At 36.0% G+C, this 24,887-nt stretch overlaps 1 protein-coding gene across 2 annotated transcripts in view; it reads right to left on the bottom strand.

Annotated features, from left to right (window-relative positions):
* The window catches only part of LOC142344823 (eukaryotic translation initiation factor 3 subunit A-like), a 143,114-nt gene that overhangs the window by 104,465 nt on the left and 13,762 nt on the right, over window positions 1-24,887 (bottom strand). For both annotated transcript variants that reach the window (XM_075396802.1, XM_075396805.1), the window contains exons 2-3: window positions 7,347-7,404; window positions 6,944-7,277 (exon numbers count right to left, since the gene is read on the bottom strand). In XM_075396802.1, coding sequence (XP_075252917.1) covers window positions 6,944-7,277; window positions 7,347-7,395 — 383 coding nt within the window. In that variant the 5' untranslated portion in view covers window positions 7,396-7,404. The remainder of the gene's footprint in view (window positions 1-6,943; window positions 7,278-7,346; window positions 7,405-24,887) is intronic.

The following is a 24,887-nucleotide window of genomic DNA, read 5'->3' as shown; positions in this document are numbered from 1 at the left end:
ACTACCAAGCCAACTTGTTAAGGGCAGCAAAAATTAATTTGAGAAAAATGTCAGTTTGAGAGAGAGGTAGAGTGTGGCGAAAAACTATAGAAGCAAATAAGAACCCCTCATCAAGAAAAATGACAGATGATCTCACAAACGCAGTGCCAAAAATAGCATGAATGAACAACTAACTGCCTTGAAGATACTGTGACGTCACTTGTAGTAACAAAAAAATGACAGCGATATTTAAAACATAACCAACTAACGTAGGGCAAATTGCTCTCAAACAACTTGCGAGTGGTTTGGTTCATCGGTAGCTGCTGCAGTTTAGGGAGGCAAGCGTTTACTTAATTGAAGGGGACCTGAATGGAGAGAACTGTGGGCGATTAATTTCTCAGTTCACACCAAGAATTTATGTCTTCAAAACAGTTTTGTTGAACCAGATACTTAAAGCGTAAGCATCTAGGAGAACTTAATACCCTTCGGTCGCTACCTGTTTATTCCTCCTTTACGAACGAACAGTAAAAAGGGCGAGATAAAAAATTGTTCAAACAAAAAATCATAAAAAAACAGAACGCAGGACTAAAAAACTGGTTCGCGTTACCAAAAAAAATTCGGTCGCGTTACCATTGATGTAGTGAAAAAAGAGTAAAGATTTGTGCTGAATGTGTTGGTCGATGTTGACTTTTTTGACACTCGAAGTTCAGATGATGATTTTATAAATGACAGGAAAATTACATTTTTGAGACCCCAGTTCATCTGCCCTTTGAGAGAATGTAACAAACTTTTCCTTCGAGCGAAGAAAAAGCTACTGTAGTCAAGATAAGAACAATGGCACCTAAAAAAGCTGGTAAATATTTTTTAGGGAGCTGATTCCTAATTGTTTTGATACCTACGGCCATCTTCTGTAAAGTTTTTTTCCGCTTGACTTTAAATTTTTTAATGATAGTGAAATATGATTCCAAGGTATTGGCATTCAGTTTTCATATTTGTTTCTTGGTTGTCCAATTGAATTGTTCCCAATAAAATGTGACGCTCATCATTAGGTTTGCAAAAACCAAAATTATTTTTGAACAAATTTTGAAAACTTTTTTTATCTCATTCGGTAGACAATTCAGCCAAAAAATTGGATGCGCAAGATCGGAACAGGTACACTATGTGCGCATGTACACTACCAAGCCAACTTGTTAAGGGCAGCAAAAATTAATTTGAAAAAAATGTCAGTTTGAGAGAGAGGTAGAGTGTGGCGAAAAACTATAGAAGCAAATAAGAACCCCTCATCAAGAAAAATGACAGATGATCTCACAAACGCAGTGCCAAAAATAGCATGAATGAACAACTAACTGCCTTGAAGATACTGTGACGTCACTTGTAGTAACAAAAAAATGACAGCGATATTTAAAACATAACCAACTAACGTAGGGCAAATTGCTCTCAAACGACTTGCGAGTGGGTCGGTTCATCGGTAGCTGCTGCAGTTTAGGGAGGCAAGCGTTTACTTAATTGAAGGGGACCTGAATGGAGAGAACTGTGGGCGATTAATTTCTCAGTTCACACCAAGAATTTATGTCTTCAAAACAGTTTTGTTGAACCAGATACTTAAAGCGTAAGCATCTAGGAGAACTTAATACCCTTCGGTCGCTACCTGTTTATTCCTCCTTTACGAACGAACAGTAAAAAGGGCGAGATAAAAAATTGTTCAAACAAAAAATCATAAAAAAACAGAACGCAGGACTAAAAAAACTGTTTCGCGTTACCAAAAAAAATTCGGTCGCGTTACCATTGATGTAGTGAAAAAAGAGTAAAGATTTGTGCTGAATGTCTTGGTCGATGTTGACTTTTTTGACACTCGAAGTTCAGATGATGATTTTATAAATGACAGGAAAATTACATTTTTGAGACCCCAGTTCATCTGCCCTTTGAGAGAATGTAACAAACTTTTCCTTCGAGCGAAGAAAAAGCTACTGTAGTCAAGATAAGAACAATGGCACCTAAAAAAGCTGGTAAATATTTTTTAGGGAGCTGATTCCTAATTGTTTTGATACCTACGGCCATCTTCTGTAAAGTTTTTTTCCGCTTGACTTTAAATTTTTTAATGATAGTGAAATATGATTCCAAGGTATTGGCATTCAGTTTTCATATTTGTTTCTTGGTTGTCCAATTGAATTGTTCCCAATAAAATGTGACGCTCATCATTAGGTTTGCAAAAACCAAAATTATTTTTGAACAAATTTTGAAAACTTTTTTTATCTCATTCGGTAGACAATTCAGCCAAAAAATTGGATGCGCAAGATCGGAACAGGTACACTATGTGCGCATGTACACTACCAAGCCAACTTGTTAAGGGCAGCAAAAATTAATTTGAGAAAAATGTCAGTTTGAGAGAGAGGTAGAGTGTGGCGAAAAACTATAGAAGCAAATAAGAACCCCTCATCAAGAAAAATGACAGATGATCTCACAAACGCAGTGCCAAAAATAGCATGAATGAACAACTAACTGCCTTGAAGATACTGTGACGTCACTTGTAGTAACAAAAAAATGACAGCGATATTTAAAACATAACCAACTAACGTAGGGCAAATTGCTCTCAAACGACTTGCGAGTGGTTTGGTTCATCGGTAGCTGCTGCAGTTTAGGGAGGCAAGCGTTTACTTAATTGAAGGGGACCTGAATGGAGAGAACTGTGGGCGATTAATTTCTCAGTTCACACCAAGAATTTATGTCTTCAAAACAGTTTTGTTGAACCAGATACTTAAAGCGTAAGCATCTAGGAGAACTTAATACCCTTCGGTCGCTACCTGTTTATTCCTCCTTTACGAACGAACAGTAAAAAGGGCGAGATAAAAAATTGTTCAAACAAAAAATCATAAAAAAACAGAACGCAGGACTAAAAAACTGGTTCGCGTTACCAAAAAAAATTCGGTCGCGTTACCATTGATGTAGTGAAAAAAGAGTAAAGATTTGTGCTGAATGTGTTGGTCGATGTTGACTTTTTTGACACTCGAAGTTCAGATGATGATTTTATAAATGACAGGAAAATTACATTTTTGAGACCCCAGTTCATCTGCCCTTTGAGAGAATGTAACAAACTTTTCCTTCGAGCGAAGAAAAAGCTACTGTAGTCAAGATAAGAACAATGGCACCTAAAAAAGCTGGTAAATATTTTTTAGGGAGCTGATTCCTAATTGTTTTGATACCTACGGCCATCTTCTGTAAAGTTTTTTTCCGCTTGACTTTAAATTTTTTAATGATAGTGAAATATGATTCCAAGGTATTGGCATTCAGTTTTCATATTTGTTTCTTGGTTGTCCAATTGAATTGTTCCCAATAAAATGTGACGCTCATCATTAGGTTTGCAAAAACCAAAATTATTTTTGAACAAATTTTGAAAACTTTTTTTATCTCATTCGGTAGACAATTCAGCCAAAAAATTGGATGCGCAAGATCGGAACAGGTACACTATGTGCGCATGTACACTACCAAGCCAACTTGTTAAGGGCAGCAAAAATTAATTTGAAAAAAATGTCAGTTTGAGAGAGAGGTAGAGTGTGGCGAAAAACTATAGAAGCAAATAAGAACCCCTCATCAAGAAAAATGACAGATGATCTCACAAACGCAGTGCCAAAAATAGCATGAATGAACAACTAACTGCCTTGAAGATACTGTGACGTCACTTGTAGTAACAAAAAAATGACAGCGATATTTAAAACATAACCAACTAACGTAGGGCAAATTGCTCTCAAACGACTTGCGAGTGGGTCGGTTCATCGGTAGCTGCTGCAGTTTAGGGAGGCAAGCGTTTACTTAATTGAAGGGGATCTGAATGGAGAGAACTGTGGGCGATTAATTTCTCAGTTCACACCAAGAATTTATGTCTTCAAAACAGTTTTGTTGAACCAGATACTTAAAGCGTAAGCATCTAGGAGAACTTAATACCCTTCGGTCGCTACCTGTTTATTCCTCCTTTACGAACGAACAGTAAAAAGGGCGAGATAAAAAATTGTTCAAACAAAAAATCATAAAAAAACAGAACGCAGGACTAAAAAAACTGGTTCGCGTTACCAAAAAAAATTCGGTCGCGTTACCATTGATGTAGTGAAAAAAGAGTAAAGATTTGTGCTGAATGTGTTGGTCGATGTTGACTTTTTTGACACTCGAAGTTCAGATGATGATTTTATAAATGACAAGAAAATTACATTTTTGAGACCCCAGTTCATCTGCCCTTTGAGAGAATGTAACAAACTTTTCCTTCGAGCGAAGAAAAAGCTACTGTAGTCAAGATAAGAACAATGGCACCTAAAAAAGCTGGTAAATATTTTTTAGGGAGCTGATTCCTAATTGTTTTGATACCTACGGCCATCTTCTGTAAAGTTTTTTTCCGCTTGACTTTTAAATTTTTTAATGATAGTGAAAAATGATTCCAAGGTATTTGCATTCAGTTTTCATATGTGTTTCTTGGTTGTCCAATTGAATTGTTCCCAATAAAATGTGACGCTCATCATTAGGTTTGCAAAAACCAAAATTATTTTTGAACAAATTTTGAAAACTTTTTTTATCTCATTCGGTAGACAATTCAGCCAAAAAATTGGATGCGCAAGGTCGGAACAGGTACACTATGTGCGCATGTACACTACCAAGCCAACTTGTTAAGGGCAGCAAAAATTAATTTGAGAAAAATGTCAGTTTGAGAGAGAGGTAGAGTGTGGCGAAAAACTATAGAAGCAAATAAGAACCCCTCATCAAGAAAAATGACAGATGATCTCACAAACGCAGTGCCAAAAATAGCATGAATGAACAACTAACTGCCTTGAAGATACTGTGACGTCACTTGTAGTAACAAAAAAATGACAGCGATATTTAAAACATAACCAACTAACGTAGGGCAAATTGCTCTCAAACGACTTGCGAGTGGTTTGGTTCATCGGTAGCTGCTGCAGTTTAGGGAGGCAAGCGTTTACTTAATTGAAGGGGACCTGAATGGAGAGAACTGTGGGCGATGAATTTCTCAGTTCACACCAAGAATTTATATCTTCAAAACAGTTTTGTTGAACCAGATACTTAAAGCGTAAGCATCTAGGAGAACTTAATACCCTTCGGTCGCTACCTGTTTATTCCTCCTTTACGAACGAACAGTAAAAAGGGCGAGAAAAAAATTGTTCAAACAAAAAATCATAAAAAAACAGAACGCAGGACTAAAAAAACTGGTAACAACTTGCGAGCAATTAGAAACCTACAGAAGTTTAATAATAGCTTCACTCGCCAATCACAGCTTCTTATTGGAAAAAAGCCGAGAACAGCAAAAATTCAACAAAGATTTGAAAATGAAATCTCGTCAAAACCAAATTTGGGGAAAAAATTCAATCCTAAGATTTTTCATGAGCAACATTGATGGGTTGGATTTGCATCGCTCAACGGCAAAAAAGCCGAGAGAAACACTTGAATTCAATTTGCAATATAAAACCAATGCGTTATTCAAATTGAAAGGATAAATTTAAAGGTAAAAAATTTCTTTGAACTGATAATAATGAAAAGACAGTGGGTGAATTTAGTTATGATATATTACATTAAGACGGAATTCTTCCAAGTGCAACCATAAAAAGTTGTGGGAGCCAATCTTTCGACTCTTTTCTATAAAAAATTCTGTATAACATTTTTCAAAGAAATTTCCGTCTGCTTAAAGTTTCTGATTGCACCTGGTAGGAAGTTCCACTTCAGGTAAATTTGGTAAAAAAAAGTGAGCTTCTTAAAACGGCCGATGATCTGTGCTCCTAAAACATGATATGATTAGTTCCTTAATGTGATAATTAGTACTGGTAAGACCAACACATTGCTCGAATTCGGTCGCGTTACCATTGATGTAGTGAAAAAAGAGTAAAGATTTGTGCTGAATGTGTTGGTCGATGCTCAAACACTTTTTTGACACGCGAAGTTCAGATGATGACTTTATAAATGAGTGCAAAATTACATTTTTGAGACCCCCGTTCATTTGCCCTTTGAGAGAATGTAACAAACTTTTCCTTCCAGCGAAGAAAAAGCTACTGTAGTCAAGGTAAGAACAATGGCACCTAAAAAAGCTGTTAAATATTTTTTAGGTAGCTGATTCCTAATTGTTTTGATACCTACGGCCATCTTTCGTAAGGTTTTCTTCGCTTGGCTTTAAATTTTTAAATCTGTATTTGAAGTATGATTCCAAGGTGTTGGCATTCAGTTCTCATATTTGTTTTTTGGTTGTTCAATTGAATGGTTTCCGATAAAATGTAACGCTCATCATTAGGTTTGCAAAAACAAAATAAATCGGATTTGATAACATTAAACATTAACTCAAGTGACTTGATAACTTTGCTTTACTCTAGATAAAGCTTTGAAGTTTAACGTGGATTTTTGCCGAGAATAACAAACAACATATTGGACTTAAGTGCCGTTTCCATCAATAGTATGTATCAAATCATTGACATAGATATTAAATAGGAATGGATCAACTGTGCCTTATGAGAAGCCTCTTTTTACCTCATACCAGCTCGAGTATACCTTGTAAGCTTTCAGAAAGAAAACTTTCTACGAGTGACATTGCATTCAGTGAGAAACCAATTGAACAAAGCTTTTGTAGTAGCTTTTGGTGTGATATTGAATCAAAAGCTTTTGAAAGGTACCTCCTTGGAATCAATTCCCTTCCTGAAAAATTCTATTGAGCATAGCAAAGCCTCATGAGTAGAGTATTTTGATCTCAAACCACATTGCAGTAGGTTTAGGATTTGTTCTTTCTCTCGATGTGCAGATATTTGAGCATGTAAATTTTTTTTTTCAAATATTTAAGAAAAAGCATTTGTTACAGATATGGGCCGATAGTTTGTGACCTCCTGCAAATTATTTTGTTCCTTAATTTTTCAGGCCATTTCAATGACACAAAGCCGTTTAATCTAAGTGTCAAAAAATACATGCAGTTTTCAGGGGCAAAACTTACGATTCAGGAGAATTAATACTGTCCAAATCATCAATGTCCAAAACGGTCTGGTGCGATTTCTCTTTGGCTTTTTCGGTGAATTCCTTGGCCATTTTTAAATAATCTCTTACAACGTCCTCCAGTGATTTTATGTTTACACTTTGACAGAGTGCCTTGTATTGATACAACCCCTCTTTCGCCAGTTGCGACTTTTTCAAGCGCACGCAAGCCTGAAGGTACAGCTGCATGATTGGTTCATGAATATCCTTTTGCCAAACGCGTGATACACGTTTTCCTTTGACAACTTCTGTGAGTAGTTCCAATGCTTCTTCATAGTTTTCAATCGCGAACAGCTCTGCAAATAACTCAATTGTTATAGAAACTTCACGCAATGAATTTGAAATTTAACTATTAATATTCTAACCTTGAGCCCTTTTAAGGGCATTTTGAGGCTTCGTATGGTTTTTGTACATGACCACACTGAAACAGAGAAACTAAGTCATTAAAAATTGATTAGAATCGTTTTAGAGTCCACACTTTTGATCAAAGGACATTGCAAAAGGCTCTTTGTCAAGGTGATATTGAGCCATTCGCAGGGTAGCTCGTTCGATTAAATGGAAGTACCTTTCTTGGAATAAACATGTAAATTATTCTGATTATAACCCGCAGATTAAATATCCACATGCTTTCAAATATTAAATACATTAATCAGTATCAGAATTGTTATTATTATAATAATAAAAAATTGTGGCTATTCGTTCTCACAAGTAAAAACACGATTTGAACACTCCTATTTTTTGTGCTGACCGAGGATCTATTTAATTTCAAACCCCCCCCCCCCCCCCGTGTTTTTATGCCCCCAGTTGCATATTATATGTTGTTATACAGCACGTTACTATGTAAAAAATTAGCACGTGCGCTTGGGGGCGTAAAAAATATAAGTATAAGCCCACTAAGCTGGGTGGGCCAAAACAGAATAGATCCAACATTTCTAAAAACAAGTTTTACTGTTTAAGTTTTTACCAAGAGGTCAATTTGTTCCATTTTTGAAAGCTTTCAGGATCAAAGATTTGTTAAACTCCCCTTCGTTTTCTTTTTTATAATAATTTGCTTTTTCTCTTGTTCTCTCCAGCTTTTAGACTACTAGAAAACATTTTTAAATTTTCGCATGTTCTCGAGTGCCATCTGTTCGATGTTTCGTTAATCTAACTTTCGAAATAAACAATTCGGAAAACCCCCACAAGAGGGATACTTAAGGTTAGGGCAAAATTCAGAAACATAACCGACTAACGTTTGTTTCTAACTGACTAACCGACTAATTTCTCTCAAACGACCGGCGAGCGCTTGGCTTCGTCAGTAGCTAGATACGGTTCAGTGAGGCGAGCTTTAGCTTAATTGAAGGGAAGTGAGGCAAGCGCAGCTGGCGGCAGGTGCACCGGGGCGCTGATGGGGGAGGAGGCAACAGTGGGTGGGGAGAGGGGGCTACAGTAGGAGGGGGTCTCTGCCTGTACGGGGCCCTTACGGCCTGAACGATCCCGTTTTTGACCGCGAAAACTCAAATCGGAGAGAGAGAGCGAATTTAATTATCCTAAAAATACAAAAATATTGATAGAAAATAGGAAAGTTGGGTCTTTCCCATTATAGCCCCCCATGAAAACACAGCCCCCCCCCCCCCATTATGGTATATTTACAATGATGGGGGGAGCTATAGGTTATCTGACCGCTAAGCTGGGGGGGGGGGTCTATAATGGGAAAGACCCGGAAAGTTTAAAGAAATTTTAATTGATAAATTAGTTTCTTCTGCCTCATTTAATTTGTCAATAGGTTAAAAACTGAGCCTACGAAAAGGCCAACAGTGTAATTTCTCAAAAGTTTTCCGTGTTCTAGCCATTTAAACGGAATGATTAATACAGATTTATTTAGATCGTGAATATTATATCTACAATCTCGCTTAACCACAATAAAAATAGCCATACTCAAGCAGGAAGCTATTTTTGGGAGAGAGACATCAGTTCCCGCATTCTTATTTAACACAAACATGAAAAATTGGCTCAAATAAGCCATAAATGTAAAAGAAGCCATAAGGGTCGTCTGAGCAAGAAGAACGCCTGGGCTGTTTTTTGCACGATCTGATAAACAACACAATCTCAATTCACCATTCAAATCACTACCGACCCAACAGCGTGCCAGAGTTGATAACGCGTCAGTGCTGTTGTTTACTGTCGACAGAATGGCACAAACAACATTCTTCAGGAGCTGCCAAAGTCTTAAAATACTGGTGCTCAGCGTACACAAGGATTATGTTTCGAAAAGAAAAAGGGAAACAGTCCGAAAACATGTGATTTGCTCCAGAAAAAGGCCCTGCAGACAGTGCTACGCCACCAATTCTATATAAGATGGCTGCTCAAGAGCTGGAAGGGCAGTAAACTCGGCAGAAAACACAGGAAAGCTGGAGCTAAGGCAGAGCAGTTGCAGCAGACACAAGCCAAAGAGGAGCTCATTAACAATCGAGTTTGATGGACCCTGTTTTTGAATTTTTTAAGAGAAAATGGTTGCTGCCAAAGACCTGTCTCAGTTTTAGTTTTAAAAGCTAACAACTAAAAATTTCAGTTTAATTATTTGAGAACCCGGAATAAGTTAATGAGCTCTGATTATCAAACAGAGTTTTTAAAACAAAATATTTACTATGAAATCCCTCCGGCTTTTTCGAAGTTTTCCGCTTGTAAAAACTGAATTTTTTGCTGACTTTGCGGTCAAGAAATCAGTCCATAATGTTTAAAAATGGACAAAATGGGAAACTTGATGAGCTGTCAGAGGGACAGGACACGCCACTGCGGAACGGCTCAGATAGTTTTTTTTGTAACAATGGATGCTTGTGGTTTTCCAAAGATTGTAATTCGTGTCCTATTGTTTGAACCCAAACAACTTGTGAGACAATTTCAATGACGTATACTTCCTCGCAGACGTTCACAAACCCTTACGTGAAGTGAGCGAGAACAACACTGTGGCTAAGATTTGTGAAATTAAAGCCTCCGCAAAATTCCATTCTAAAATGTGCACAAAAAAGAAAAAAATGTACAGGTTATTTAAAGGCCAGATATGCCTGCAGCACTGCTTGAAAAAAAACTGTGGATTATGCTTAATGAAGAATCCAAATGTAAAAACCTTAATGATCTGCTAATCACTGATTGCTTCAAAAAACTTGACTGAGCAAAAGATGAAACTTTGAAGAAAACAGAAAATCAGTTAAATAACGACATGCCACAATTGATGAAACATCAATTAGGATAAGTCAGCTACAAAATTTGCCAGAGATCAAGATCAACTGGTTCAGGACTATTCAGGTACTTTGCAGCAAAAGTACACACAAAAATACATTTCTCCAACATTTTCTTTCGATATATGGTATCAATGAAAAAATTTGTACAAATTTTTGGTACCGATTTTTAAAACACATGATACAAGAAAAGTTTTGTAGTCCTTTTTTAAAAGCAATAATAAGAAAATTGTATCCTTTGATGTAAGAGGTATTTATATCAATCAGCCGGATAGAGGTATTACATGAATTGCACTAAAACATTTACTGAAATGCCCCGGTTCCAGGGGTCAAAACTTCCGCAATTAAAATTGTATTAAACTTTACAGTTGTAAATCTTCACATAAGAAGCAATAGAATGTTGTATGTGTAATCAGATAGTCTAGCTATGAATGCATCACTCGCTGCAATACCAGCAAACGTGTGCAATAATTTTTTTGAAGCATCAGTGTAGAAACCGGAGCTCAGTAAAAATCTCTCAAAAATGGCGTTTGCACAGACTGAAATCTAAAATTTATTTTCCCAGCCAAAGAACAGCAATAAAATGAGAGTTAAGCGAAAACGGGTATTTTGAAACAAGCTAAAAAAAAACAAAAGAATATGCGAATATGCAAGAAATTGTTTGAATTCGCACGTAACGAAGCAATCAGCACACACCAGAAGACGATGAGGGGAAATGGATGATACTATTTGCAACGACACGACAACTAATGATTACAAGGAAGAGGAATCAAAATTTTTTTATTCGATTAGCAGAAACTTCCAATTTACCTTAGAGAAAACAACAACGACAAGGAAAATTTGGGGTTTCTTGTCATCAAATTAATCGTGAGTGACAATAATAAAGTTATCTACCATTGATATCCAGCAACAACTGACACGGGAATAATTTTTTGCGGCCTTTCAGAGCTTCAATATAAGAAAAACGAAACCCAGGGAACAATTCAGAGAAATTTTAGTGCGACAACTAATTGTTTGGTCTTCATTCAGGCTCCTAAAAACAAAGACATATTGGATCAAAAATCAATATCCACGTATAAGGACTTCAGTAATTGTGAACCAAAGCTAAGGAAAGATAACAATTGGCAGAAAACTCAATTTAACACAAACAAGAAGAGCATCAAAAAGCAGACCACATGTTATAAAAAACCAACAGGTTTTCGGCAAACCAGAGACAAATAACAAATATTGAAAAAATTCAGTCACATTAAAAAAGTTACTTGACATTCAGATTGTATTCACAACGCAAAAATTAAAATCATGTCCCAACCATGTGAAATTTTTTGTTAAAATCGTAAAATCTGACATGGTAAATAAAAAAAATGAATTGGATGCGGATTCATCTATGTTGAGCATTCAAGACACCATGTTGCTACTAGGGTATCAAAAAAAAGATTTGCAGTGGGTCCACACATTGCTGAAAGTTGTGGCGCTATAAGTAGCATTGAATTGAAAAGTCAAGATAACTGTCGCACAGTGGAAAAGCTCATGACCTTCGAAGCTTTATACACCGACAAGTTGAAGAGAGGGCTAAAAACATGCGGTAGCGGGAATTGGTTGTGGGAACTCACACAAAAATGTCAGCTCAAATAAAATTTTTGACTGAAATTTAGGGCGCAAAAGATTTTGATCGTGGCAAAAACCATTATCCAAAACCCCAGAGGAGGGATGTTACAGATAAGGACAAAAATTCAGAATTATCCAAGAAATACAATGGCTTAGCAAAACTAATAATAATTCAGAGTAAAAAAATTGAAAGAAGTTCATAATAGTTGTATATGTGAAGTTGACAATATGCGTATTATTGTAAATATGTAAAAAAAATTGAAAGCATTTACTCTGAATGATTCCTAGAACTGTTTAAAATGTTGTCTAAGACAAAGATAGATTCTTGTTCAATTTAATTTTATAAATTTTTGAAACCGTTGCAAGCTCTCGATGAACTTTAAGTTCGAAAACGTAAGTTTTTGAAACGAGAACTAATTTTTTATTGAGAAATCCATTTCTTCTGCAAAGACAGGAGAGGACAATTCACTCAAAGAATCCATTCTTAAGGGATACAAAAAAAGAAATTGTATCGGCCACATTATTTAAAAGTAAAATTTGGTTGATTTGAATGACTAGCTTTAAAACAATTTGTACACATAGACAACAACAATCGTGAGACGGTTTCAATTCAGCTTCAAATAAAAAACCTGGTTCTAAATTAATATGGTGTTAAAGGATAACAACTGTGTCGTATTGGCGTTTAATGTGAGTTGATTCTATTTTCGGTATTTGTCTTCTTCTAAGTTCTTAATGAATTGTGTTCATTACTTTCATGTTTGTTTTGAAGTTTTCCAGAAAACTGTTGACATTTAACAGAAAAAATTCAAATTTTTGTTAGTAATCGATAGAGTAAAAGTATTGCAAAGATTTTTGAAATTATTGATGTGATGTAAGGAGAATGGTGAAACTGAAAAACCTCTTTTTGCAAATTGGCGTGATGTGTGCATCCCTCTAAACTGTTTGGAAATTTTTCATCAGAAAACAATTATTGGAAAAAAAACCTGCGGATGTTTTAAGATAGAGTATTTACCAGATTTCAATGAACAAGCATTGATGTATCTCAAGTCTGGTGCTTTGTTGATGTGTTGGTTGTCATTAACTTTAAATATTTTACTCAAATCAAAGAGTCCGAAATGTTTTCAAAAAAATTGATTTTTGCTTAAACGTTCAATGGTTAGTACTGCCTCATGTAGATGCTCATTTGGCTGTGTGAAATAATAACTCTGTGGAACGCGTTAAAAATTTTACTTTATATTATTTCATGTTTTCTTTTTTTTATTATTTGCCCTAATTTCATTTTAAGCTGACGATGAACGTAAAGTTCGAAAACGTAAATTTTTCATATGAGAATTTATTTTTTATTGATAAATCCATATCTTCTGCAAAAACAGGAAAGGACAATTTGCTCGAAAAATCCATTCCTAAAGGATACAAAGAATAAATTGCATTGGCCACGTTATTAAAAAAAATAGGTTGATTTGGTTGACTAGCTTTGAAATAATTTGTACACATAGACAACCACAATAGTGGGATGTTTTCAATTTGGTTTCAAATAACATACTGGTATTGAATTAACATGGTGTTAAAGGATAACAACTGTGTCGTATTGGCGTTTCATATAAGTTGTTTCTATGTTCGGTATTGTCTGTTTTTCCTAATTTTTCTGTGTTCTTATTGAAATGTTTTCATTACTTTCAGTTTGCTTTGAAATTTTTCAGAAGAAATTGTTGATGTTTAACAGAAAAAAATTCAATTTGTTTTACTAACAGATAGAGTAAAAGTACTTCAAAGAATTTTTGCAATTTTTGATGTGATGTATAGAGAACGGGAAAACTGAAAAAGCTCATTTTGCAAATTGGCTTGGGGTGTGCATCCCTCTAAACTATTTGGAATTGTCTCTCAAGAAAACATTTATTAGAAAAAAAACCTGCGGATTTGTTAAGATGGCGTATTTACCAGATTTCAACAAACAAGCTTTGATTTATCTCAGGTCTGGTGCTTTTATGTTGTGCTGGTTGACAATAACTTTATATATTTCACTCAAATCAAAAGGACCGAAATTAAACGTTTCAAAATTTTGTTTTTTGCTTAAACGTCCAATGGTTAGTACTTCACCCTGTAGATGCTCATTTGGCTAAAAACTTTGTGAAACGCGTTAAAAACATTAATAAAAAAATTTTTTTTTGTATTTCATTTTCTGTTATTTCCCCTAATTTCAGAGATATTTGTACTGCGGCTTTCCTTTTATCTTTGCTATAATTAATTGTTTTTGCACCTTTTGTGTTTCCAACTTTTACAGGAATTCGTTTGAATATTGGCGCTGTACATTTTCTGCTTTTTACTTAAAAGGTTGCGATGCTTCTTAATTATGGCAATCGAATCAGCACTTTGCGTCAATTTGTTTTCATTAGAATGTCCAGTCCATGTTTTTTGGCAACTGACTTCTAATCGCTTTCACTCTTCGTTTATTCTAAGGACTCAAGCTTTTCCTGAAATCTAATTTTGTTTCTGCTGATGCTTGTTGCCCAAAATTTGTCAATGAAGACTCTATTAAAATCTGCACACTTGCTGGTAAAATATTCCCTTTTCTGAAGGAGCTATGTCTCTATTAATGATTTCATCAGGAAATTTAATTATATCTTGCCAAATAAAATAGTTTTAATTAATTTCTTCAATGAAAAAATTTCACCTTGGATAAAAATTAGATTATGATCAATTTCTAAAAGAGGTAAACAAATTTTTCAAGAAATTATGTTACTATAATCGAAAAACAGTGTTCAGTCAGAGTTCTCTTTCTGTTGGACATACATAAACAAAAATTAATTTTTGAAACTGTAAGCCTCGTCCTGACAAAAAATACTGAATAATAATTTGCCCATTTATGCTCAACATGTCAATACTACATTCTTCAATTTCCGAGATTACTATCTGTAGATGAGAACACCTTAGATGGAAACCTCAGCGCCTTACCTGACGGAAAAAATCCAATGTATTGTGAAAAATAGAAAACATGAATGAAAAAACTTTCTGCTAAAGGGTTGCTGACTTCCAGTCACAACGTCACAACGATCCTCTGATCAACTATCTGCGTTTGAAATCCATATTTCTACAGCCCTCTAGTTGTTACCGAGTGACAAGACCAATTTTTAAGCAAAAATTTTACTTGGCACTAAGTCTTATGTTCAAGCGTTAATCATGGCTAATCCAAAATTCAGTTATTTTAAAAATGGTTTTTGAATGGAGCTGCTAAAGCAAATTTGATGAATCTTGATATTCATTTGGAATGCACATTTGGTTAAAAATGGACAAAATGCAAACTTGATAAACTGTCAGAGAGACAGGACACACCACTGTTGAGTGGCTCAGATATTTCTGTTGTAGAAATGGATGCTTGTGACCTTCCAAAGATTGTAATTCGTGTCCTATTGTTTGGACCCAAACAACTTTTCGGACAGGACTCACAACTGCGGAACGGCTCAGATAGTTTTGTTGTAACGATGGGCGCTTGTGACCTTTCAGAAATTGTAATTGGTGTCCTATTGTTTGGAACAAAACAATTTTTGAGACGCAAGCTCACTGAGGTATACTTCTAGCAGACGTTGACAAACCTACACGTGAATTGAACAAGAACATCACAGAGGCTAAGAAGTATTGTGAAATTGAAGCCTCTGCAAAATTTCATACTGACATGTGCTCAAAAGTGAAAAAAATGTACAGGTTTTTTAAAGGCCAGATTTGCTTGCAGTACTGCTTGACGAAATCTGTGAATTATGCATAATGACGAACGCAAAAGAGAAAATCTTAATGATCTGCTAATCACTGATTGGTTCGAATTAGCAAAAGATAAAACTTTGACAAAAACTAAAAATTGGTTTAAAACCAACCAGCCACATTTGATGAAACCTCAATTAAGAAAAATCAGCTACAAAATTTGTCAGAGATCAAGATGAACTGGTTCAGGATTATTCAGGTACTATGCTTCAAAAATACACAAAAACATAATTTTCTCCAACATTTTCTTTCAATCCCTGGTTTCAGGGGCCACATCTTACGCAACTAAAAGTGTTTTAATTTTTACAGTTATAAATATTACCTTAAAAAGCATTGGAATCTTGTATGTGTAATCGGATGGTCTAGCTATGAGTGCATCACTCGCTGTAATATCCACAAACGTGTGCATTAAATACTGTGAGGCATCACTGCATAAACTGGAGCTCATTGTAAATCTCTTGACATTGGTTCAAAAAACTGGACTTAGCAAAAAATGAAATTTTGATGAAAATGAAAAATTGGTTTAATAACAACCTGCCACAATTGATGAAACAACAATTACGAAAAATCAGCTACAAAATTTGCCAGAGATCGAGATCAACTGTATCAGGACTATTCAGGTTCTATGCAGCAAAAGTACACAAAAACATACTTTTTTCCATCATTCTATTTCAATACCTGCTATCAATTAAAAAATTTGTACAAACTTTTGGTATCGTTTTTTAAAACACATCATGCTAGTAAAGCTTTGTAGCCATTTTTTCTAGGTGATAACAAGCAAACTGTATCCGTTGATGTTAGAAGTATTTATTCAATCAACCGGATAGAGGTGTTACGTGAATTGCACTAAAACATTTACTGAGGCGCCCCGGTGCCATGGGCCACAACTTACGCAACTATAAGAGTAAAAATTTACAGTTTTAAATGTTAATTTAAAAAACAATGGAATCTTGTATATGTAATGAGATGGTCTAGCTTTGAGTGCATAGCTACTCGCTGTAATACCAGCAAACGTGTGCAATAAACTATTTGGGGCACCACTTCAGAAACCGGAGCTCAATAAAAATTTCTGCAAAACGGCATTCGCAAAGACTGAAATCTGAAATTTATATTCCAAGCCAAAGAAGAGCAATAGAATGAGAGTTAAGCAAAAGCGGGTTTTTGCAACCTCCCAAAAAAAACCTCCCATAAAAAGAATTTGTAAATATGCAAGAAATTGTTTTAAAATGTATGCAATGAAGCAATCAACACAAACCAGAGGACGTTGAGGGGAAATGTGGATAATACTATTAGCAAGGACGAGATAACTAATGACTACAAGGAAGAGGAATTATAATTTTTTTTCTCGATTAGCAGAAACTTTCAATTTACCTTAGAGAAAACAACAACGACATGGAAATTTTTGGGGTTTCTTGTCATCAAGTTAAGCGTGAGCAACAATAATAAAATTATCTACCTGTGATATCAAGAAACAACTGACAGGGGAATAACTTTTTTGCGGCTTTTCAGAGCTTCAACATAAGAAAAACGAAGCCCAAGGGACAATACAGAGGGTTTTCAGCGCAACAACTAGTTGTTTGGCCTTTAGTCAGGCTCTTAAAAACAAAGACATATTGGAACAAAAATCAGTAACCACGTATATAAACTTCAGTAATTGTGAACTAAAGTTCATGAAAGATAACAGTTGACAGTCAAACTCAATTGAACAAAAACAAGACGAGCACCAAAAAGCAGACCACATGCTATAAAAACCAACAAGTTTCTGCAATAGAGAGACAAATACCAAATATAAAAAAAAATTCAGTCACATGAAAAAAGTTATTTGACATTCAAATTGTATTCACAACACAAAATTTAAGACCAAGTCCCCACTATGTGAACAACTTTTTGATAAAATTTTGAAATCTGACGTGGTAACTGAAAAAAAATGATGTGGATGCGGATTGATCTATGTTGAGCATTCAACCCACCATGTTGCCACTAGGGTATCAAGACAAAGATTTGCAGTGGATACACACATTGCTGAAAGTTGTGGCGCTATAAGTAGCATTGAAGAGAAAAGTGAGGATAACTGTCGCACAGTAGAAAAGCTCATGACCTTCGAAGCTTCATAAATCGACAAGTTGAAGAAAGAGCTAAGAACACGAAGTATTGATGTTTCAGACTTTTACATCAATTCGTTTGAGCATTGGCTCTGCACTTTTTCTTTTTTTCTGCTTAATTGGTTACAATACTTCTTAATTGCAGCAATTGAATCAGCACTTTAATCAATTTATTTTCATTAAAATGCCGATGTTTCTTTGCAACCGACTTCTAATCGCTTTCGCTCTTCTTATATTTTAAGGACTCATGTTTTTCCTGAAATATACTTTCATTTCTTTTCTGTCGATGCTTATTTCTCAAGATTTGTCAATGAAGACTCTATTAAAATCGGCACACTTCTAAATGTAGTGCTGGTAAAATATTCCCTTTTCTGTAGGAGCTACTTCTCTATTAAAGATTTCATCAGGAAATTTGTTTATATCTTGCCAAAATAAATAGTTTTATTTATTTTGTTCAATTAAAAACATTTACTATAGAAAAAATTAGATTTTGATCCATTTCTAAAAAAGGTAAACAAAATCTTCAAGAAATTGTGTGCCTATAATCGAAAATCTGTGTTCAATCAAAGCTCTCTTTTTGTCGGACATAAAAAAAATAAAAATTAAAATTAGAAACTGTAAGCCTCGTCCTGACGAAAAATTATTGAATAATAATTTGCCCATTTATGCTCAACATGCCATTACTACGTTTTTCAAATTCGAGATTACTCTCTGTAGATGAGAAAACCTTGGAAATTTCAGCGCCTAACTTGACGGAAAAAAATCCAAGGTATTGTGAACAATAGAAAACATTAATGATAAAATTTCTTCTAAGGGCTTGCTGACTTCAAGTCACAACGTCAAATATATCCTCTGATCAGTTAACTGCGTTTGAAATCCAGATTTCTACAGCCCCCTAATTGTTACAGTCTGACATGAGCAGTTTTTAAGCAAAAATTCTACTCAGCACTATGGCTTATGCTTAAGCTTTAATCATGGCTAATCCAAACTTCAGTTACTTTAAAAATAGTTCTTGAGTGGAGCTGCTAAAGCAAATTTAATTTATCTTGATTCTAATTTGGAATGCAGCGAGCACTATACTGCAGGAAATTATTACTGCTTTGAGCGTCAAATAGCGTCAAAACATCCTAAGCAGAAAATTTTGAGGCACCTCTCTCGTGCAAATTTTTAGAATTAGTTTTAAATCGTTAAGACCAAACCGTCAAGCTTTCCTGGCACAAATTTTCACCTCAAGTGCATTTCAAACATAAACGTTTCTATATTCTCGACCTCTCCTATCTTAGTGAGTATATCTTTCCGGCTTTTTTGAAGTTTCGCGCTGGTAAAAACGAAAATTTTTCTGAGTTTGCGGTCCAGAGCTTTGATTACGTCAGCTGAAGTTTAAAGGCCTTAAGTTTTAAAAGATACAATATGAAACAGATAAGAGTAGTGTTAGGGAGAACTAATGCTATCCGTTGTTAGCAACATTAGGCGAGGAAAAAATCAGTTCACATTGGTTAAAAATGGACAAAATGGAAACTTGATAAGCTGTCAGGGAGACAGGACACACAACTGCGGAACGGCTCAGATAGTTTTGTTGTAACTATGGGCGCTTGTGACCTTTCAGAGATTGTACTTGGTGTCCTATTGTTTGGAACAAAACAATTTTTGAGACGCAAGTTCACTGAGGTATACTTCCTTGCATACGTTTACAAATCTACACGTGAATTGAGCAAAAACAAACACAGAGGCTAAGAAGAGTTGTGAAATTTAAGCCTCCGCAAAATATTATGCTTAAATGTGGGCAAAAGTGAAAAAATGTACAGGCTATTTAAAGGCCAGATTTGCTTGCAGTTCTGCTCGACAAACACTGTGGATAATACAAAATGAAGAACGCAAAAGAGAAAATCTTAATGATCTGCTAATCACTGATTGGTTCGAATTAGCAAAAGATAAAACTTTGACAAAAACTAAAAATTGGTTTAAAACCAACCAGCCACATTTGATGAAACCTCAATTAAGAAAAATCAGCTACAAAATTTGTCAGAGATCAAGATGAACTGGTTCAGGATTATTCAGGTACTATGCTTCAAAAATACACAAAAACATAATTTTCTCCAACATTTTCTTTCAATCCCTGGTTTCAGGGGCCACATCTTACGCAACTAAAAGTGTTTTAATTTTTACAGTTATAAATATTACCTTAAAAAGCATTGGAATCTTGTATGTGTAATCGGATGGTCTAGCTATGAGTGCATCACTCGCTGTAATATCCACAAACGTGTGCATTAAATACTGTGAGGCATCACTGCATAAACTGGAGCTCATTGTAAATCTCTGCAAAACGGCACTCGCACAGACTAAAATCTAAAATTTGTTCTCCAAGCCAAAGAAGAGCAATAGAATGAGGGTTAAGCGAAAACTGGTTTTTTGCAACATGCCAAAGAAAAAGATTTTGCGAATTTGCAAGAAATAGTTTGAATTTGTATGTAATGAAGCAATCAACGCAAACCAGAGGACGTTGAGGGGAAATCTGGATGAGACTATTTGACGAAGGGACAATACAGAGGGTTTTTCGCGCAACAAATAGTTGTTTGGCCTTTAGTCAGGCTCTTAAAAAAAGACCTGTTGGATAAAAAATCAGTATCCATGTATATAGACTTCAGTAATTGTGAATCAAAGTTAAAGAAAGATAACAATTGACAGTAAAGCTCAATTGTTCATTACTTTCATGTTTGCTTCAAAGTTTTTCAGAAAAAATGTTGACGTTTAACAGAAAAAAAAAATTTTCAAGTTTTTTTACTAATCGGTAGAGTGAAAATACTTCAATGACTTTTGCCATTACTGATGGTATGTATAGAGATAGGTAAAACTGAAAAACCTTCTTTTGCAAATTGGCGTGATTTGTGCATCCCTCTAAACTGTTTAGAAATTTCTCTCAAGAAAACCAGTATTAGAAGAAAAACCTGCGGATGTGTTAAGGAAGCGTAATTACCGGATTTCAATGAACAAGCAATGATGTATCTCAGGTCTGGTGCTTTGTTGATGTGTTGGTTGTCATTAAGTTTTATATTTTTTTCGGATCAAAATGTCCGAAATTGAACGTTTCAAATTTTGTTTTTCGCTGAAACGTTCATGGTTAGCACTTCCCAGGACGAGATAACTAATGATTACAAGGAAGAGGAATTATAATTTTTTTCTCGATTAGCAGAAACTTTCAATTTACCTTAGAGAAAACAACAACGACAAGGAAACTTTGGGGTTTCTTGTCATCAAGTTAAGCGTGAGCAACAATAATAAAATTATCTACCTGTGATATCAAGAAACAACTGACAGGGGAATAACTTTTTTGCGGCTTTTCAGAGCTTCAACATAAGAAAAACGAAGCCCAATGGACAATACAGAGGGTTTTCAGCGCAACAACTAGTTGTTTGGCCTTTAGTCAGGCTCTTAAGAAAGACCTGTTGGATCAAAAATCAGTATCCATGTATATAGACTTCAGTAATTGTGAACCATAGTTAAAGAAAGATAACAAATAACAGTAAAGCTCAATTGAACACAAACAAGAAGAGCATCAAAAAGCAGACCTTATGTTATAAAAAGCAACAAGTTTCTCCAGTAGAGAGACAAATAACAAAAATAAAAAAATTTCAGTCACATCAAAAAAGCTATCTGACACTCAAATTGTATTCACAACGCAAAAATTAAGATCATGTCCCCACCATGTGAAAATTTTTGTTAAAAACATGAAATCTGACATGGTAACTGAAAAAAAATGAATTGGATGCGGATTCATCTATGTTTGGCATACAAGGCACCATGTTGCCACTAGGATATCAAAAAAAGGATTCGCAGTGGGTCCAAACATTGCTGAAAGTTGTGGCGCTATAAGTAGCATTGATTTGAAAATTCAGGATAACTTTCGCACAGTAGAAAAGCTCATGAACTTCGAAGCTATTTACATCGAACAGTTGAAGCAAGGGTTAAAACCATGCGCAGTGGGAATTGGTAGTGGGAACTCACACAAAAATATTTTGACTAAAATTTAGGGCGAAAAAGATTATGTGCGTGGCAAAAACCAATAAGCAAAACCCCAGAAGAGGGATATTATAGATTAAAACAATACTGAGATTTATCCAAGATATACACAGAGTTAGCAAAATTAAAAAATCCGCGGTAAAATTTTAAAAGAAGATTATAACAGTTGTATATGTGAAATTGAAAATATGCTTATTATTGTAAATATGTAAAACAAAAGTTCAAAACATTTGATTTGAAAGACTCCTAGAACTGTTGAAAATGTGGTCTCAGTCAAAGGTAGGTTCTTGTTCAATTTAGTTTTATGAATTTGTAAAGACCGATTTAAGCTCACGATGAACTTTAAGTTCGATAACGTAAGTTTTTGAATAAAAAGTAATTTTTTATTGAGAAATCCATTTCTTCTGCAAAGGCAGGAGAGAACAATTCACTCAAAGAATACATTCCTAAAGGAATACATTCCTAATTCAGCTTCAAAAAAACCTGGTTCTGAATCAATAGTGTGTTAAAGGATAAAAACTGTTGTGTTGTATTGGCGTTTAATGAGATTTGATTCTATTTTCGGTATTTGTCTCTTCTTCTAAATTTTTCTAAGTTCCTAATGAAATGTGTTCATTACTTTCATGTTTGCTTTAAAGTTTTTCAGAAAAATTGTTGACGTTTAATAGAAAAAAAATTTTTCAACTTTTTTTTACTAATCGATAGAGTGAAAATACTTCAACGACTTTTGCCATTACTGATGGGATGTATAGAGCACGGTAAAACTGAAAAACCTCCTTTTGCAAATTGGTTTGATGTGTGCATCCCTCTAAACTGTTTAGAAATTTCTCTCAAGAAAACCAGTATTAGAAGAAAACCTGCGACTGTGTTAAGATAGCGTAATTACCAGATTTCAACGAACAAGAAATGATGTATCTCAGGTCTGGTGCTTTGTTGATGTGTTGGTTGTCATTAACTTTATATATTTTTTTGAATCAAAAAGTCCGAAATTGAACGTTTCAATTTTTTTTTCACTTATACTTTCATGGTTAGTACTTCCCACTGAAGATGCTCATCATCATCAGTCGTTCGCTTCTTCATATATCCAGGTTGAGTTCTTCAAGCCAGTCTATGGCGGTCTCCGTGAGGTGGCAAAGTTCTCCCATGCCTCCTGGTAGGTACGTTATAGGGCACTCTTCCACGATGTGTTGGGAAGATGGTCTGCTCAGGCCACAGACACAGGTAGTGTTGTTCCAGTTGGACTTGAGCGCGCTAGTGCGGAGGCGGTTGAGCCGGCACCAAGACCTCCTGGGGAGCTTGTCCGAGGCCTTGTTGAAATCGACGGGGATTTCTTCGTTGAGTTGTTGCAATTTCGTCTGCGGTTTCTTCGCGGGGAATTGGATTCTGCTCTTCAGCCGGGAGCGTCTTCTGGTATCGTCCACAAGGTGATTCAGAAGTTTGATGTTAGAATTCTGACATGTGCGCGCTCTAGCGTCAACAATGCTGTCACGTCTCTTGCGAGGATTCTCCATGTTGGACACGAGCGGGAGGAAATCTGTTTTCGTATTCATGGGGGTGCCGGAAACTATTCGCATGGCCTGGAACATCTTGCGGTCGACTTTGGGCGCATGCGCGGAGTTGTGCCAGACACTGCACGCGTAGTCAGCCACTGACTGTACAAGAGCAAGCGAAGAGATGCGCAGGCTCCTTGGCTTAGTGCCCCAAGACTTGCCGGCAAGCATTCTAATGAGGTTCACACGTTTCTGGAGCTTCTCGGCCGTGTTATTGCAGTGCTGGTTGTAGGTCAGAGACCTGTCAAGTTCAACCCCGAGGTATTTGAAGCTCGACTCCGCAGGGACCTTTTCCCCATTCAGGATGATATCCAGGTCGGGCTTGCGGGGACCCAGGTTGAAGAGAACCGACACACATTTTGAAGGATTGAGGCGGAGCTTCCACTTCCGGTAGTAGTCCGCTAAGGCATTAGCATCAGCTTGGAGGTCCGCCTGGACGGCGATTGTGGTTTTGCCTCTGACGAGGAGGGCGCTGTCGTCTGCGTACATGTACTTGCTGCACCTGCTTGAAGGGGTATCATACGTGTAGCAGTTGAACAGTATAGGCGCCAGAACGGAGCCTTGTGGCAGGCCATTCCGTACCCTCCTCCATGTGGATTTGGTGTTGCCAGTGTGGACCCTGAAACTGCGGTTAGAAATCAGGTCTTGGATGACCTGAATGACGTGGACATCCGGGATCATCTTCGTGAGCTTGTAAGTGAGTCCGGTTATCCAGACAGTGTCATAGGCTGAAGAGAGATCGACAAAGACGGCACCTACAGAACTCTTAGCCTGGAAAGCGTCCTCGATCTCCTGGGTGATGTTCAGTACTTGGAGTTCAGTAGATCTGTGGGGTCGAAATCCAAACTGTTCATCTGGGAGGGCGCATTCGACAAAAGGAGAGATCCTTTTCATAACGACGCGTTCGTAGAGTTTGTATCCAAGGCTCAGAAGCGAGATTGGTCTGTAGCTTCTGACGTCGACTGGGTCTTTCTTTGGTTTCAAGACCGGTATAATTTTGGCTTTCCGCCAAATTTTTGGTATGCATCGCAAATTGAAGCAGCGTTGGAGAAATTCAGTCAGCCAGCTAAGGGCGTTGGGTCCTAGGTTTTTCAGGAATTCCGGGAACATTTGGTGAAGATGCTCAATTGGCTAAAAAAACCTTTGTGAAACGCGTTAACAATTTTAATAAGGATTATCGTTTGTCTTTCGTTTTTTGATTATATCCTAATTTCAGAGATTGTTGCGCTGCTGCTTTCTTTTCATCTTTCCCACATTTAACTTTTTGCTCTTTTGATGTTTCAGACTTTAACAGGAATTCGTTTGAGTATTGGCTCTGATTTTTTTTTCAACGTAAGAGGTCACCATACTTCTTAGTTGATGCAATCGAATCAGCACATGGCTTCAATTTGTTTTCATTAGAATGCCGATGTTTCTTGGCAACTGAACTTTAATCATTTTTACCCTTCGTTTATTTTATGGACTCATGTTGTTCCTAAAATCTAATTTTGTTTCTTCTGATGCTTTTTGTCTCACATTAAAAACTAAATTTGTTTCTTCTGATGCTTGTTGCTAAACATTTGTCAGGGAAGACTCTATTAAAGTCTGCACATATCTAATTGTAGTATTTTGCTGGTAAAATATTCTCTTTTCTGTCGGAGCTAGATTTCAATTAAAGATTT

This window comes from Convolutriloba macropyga, chromosome 8 (genome assembly GCF_964194025.1).
Source record: "Convolutriloba macropyga chromosome 8, txConMacr16.3, whole genome shotgun sequence".
In the NCBI taxonomy this organism is placed as follows: Eukaryota; Metazoa; Xenacoelomorpha; order Acoela; family Convolutidae; genus Convolutriloba; species Convolutriloba macropyga.
Note: the sequence above shows the minus strand (reverse complement) of the source record. Positions and strands in the feature narration are given on the sequence as shown.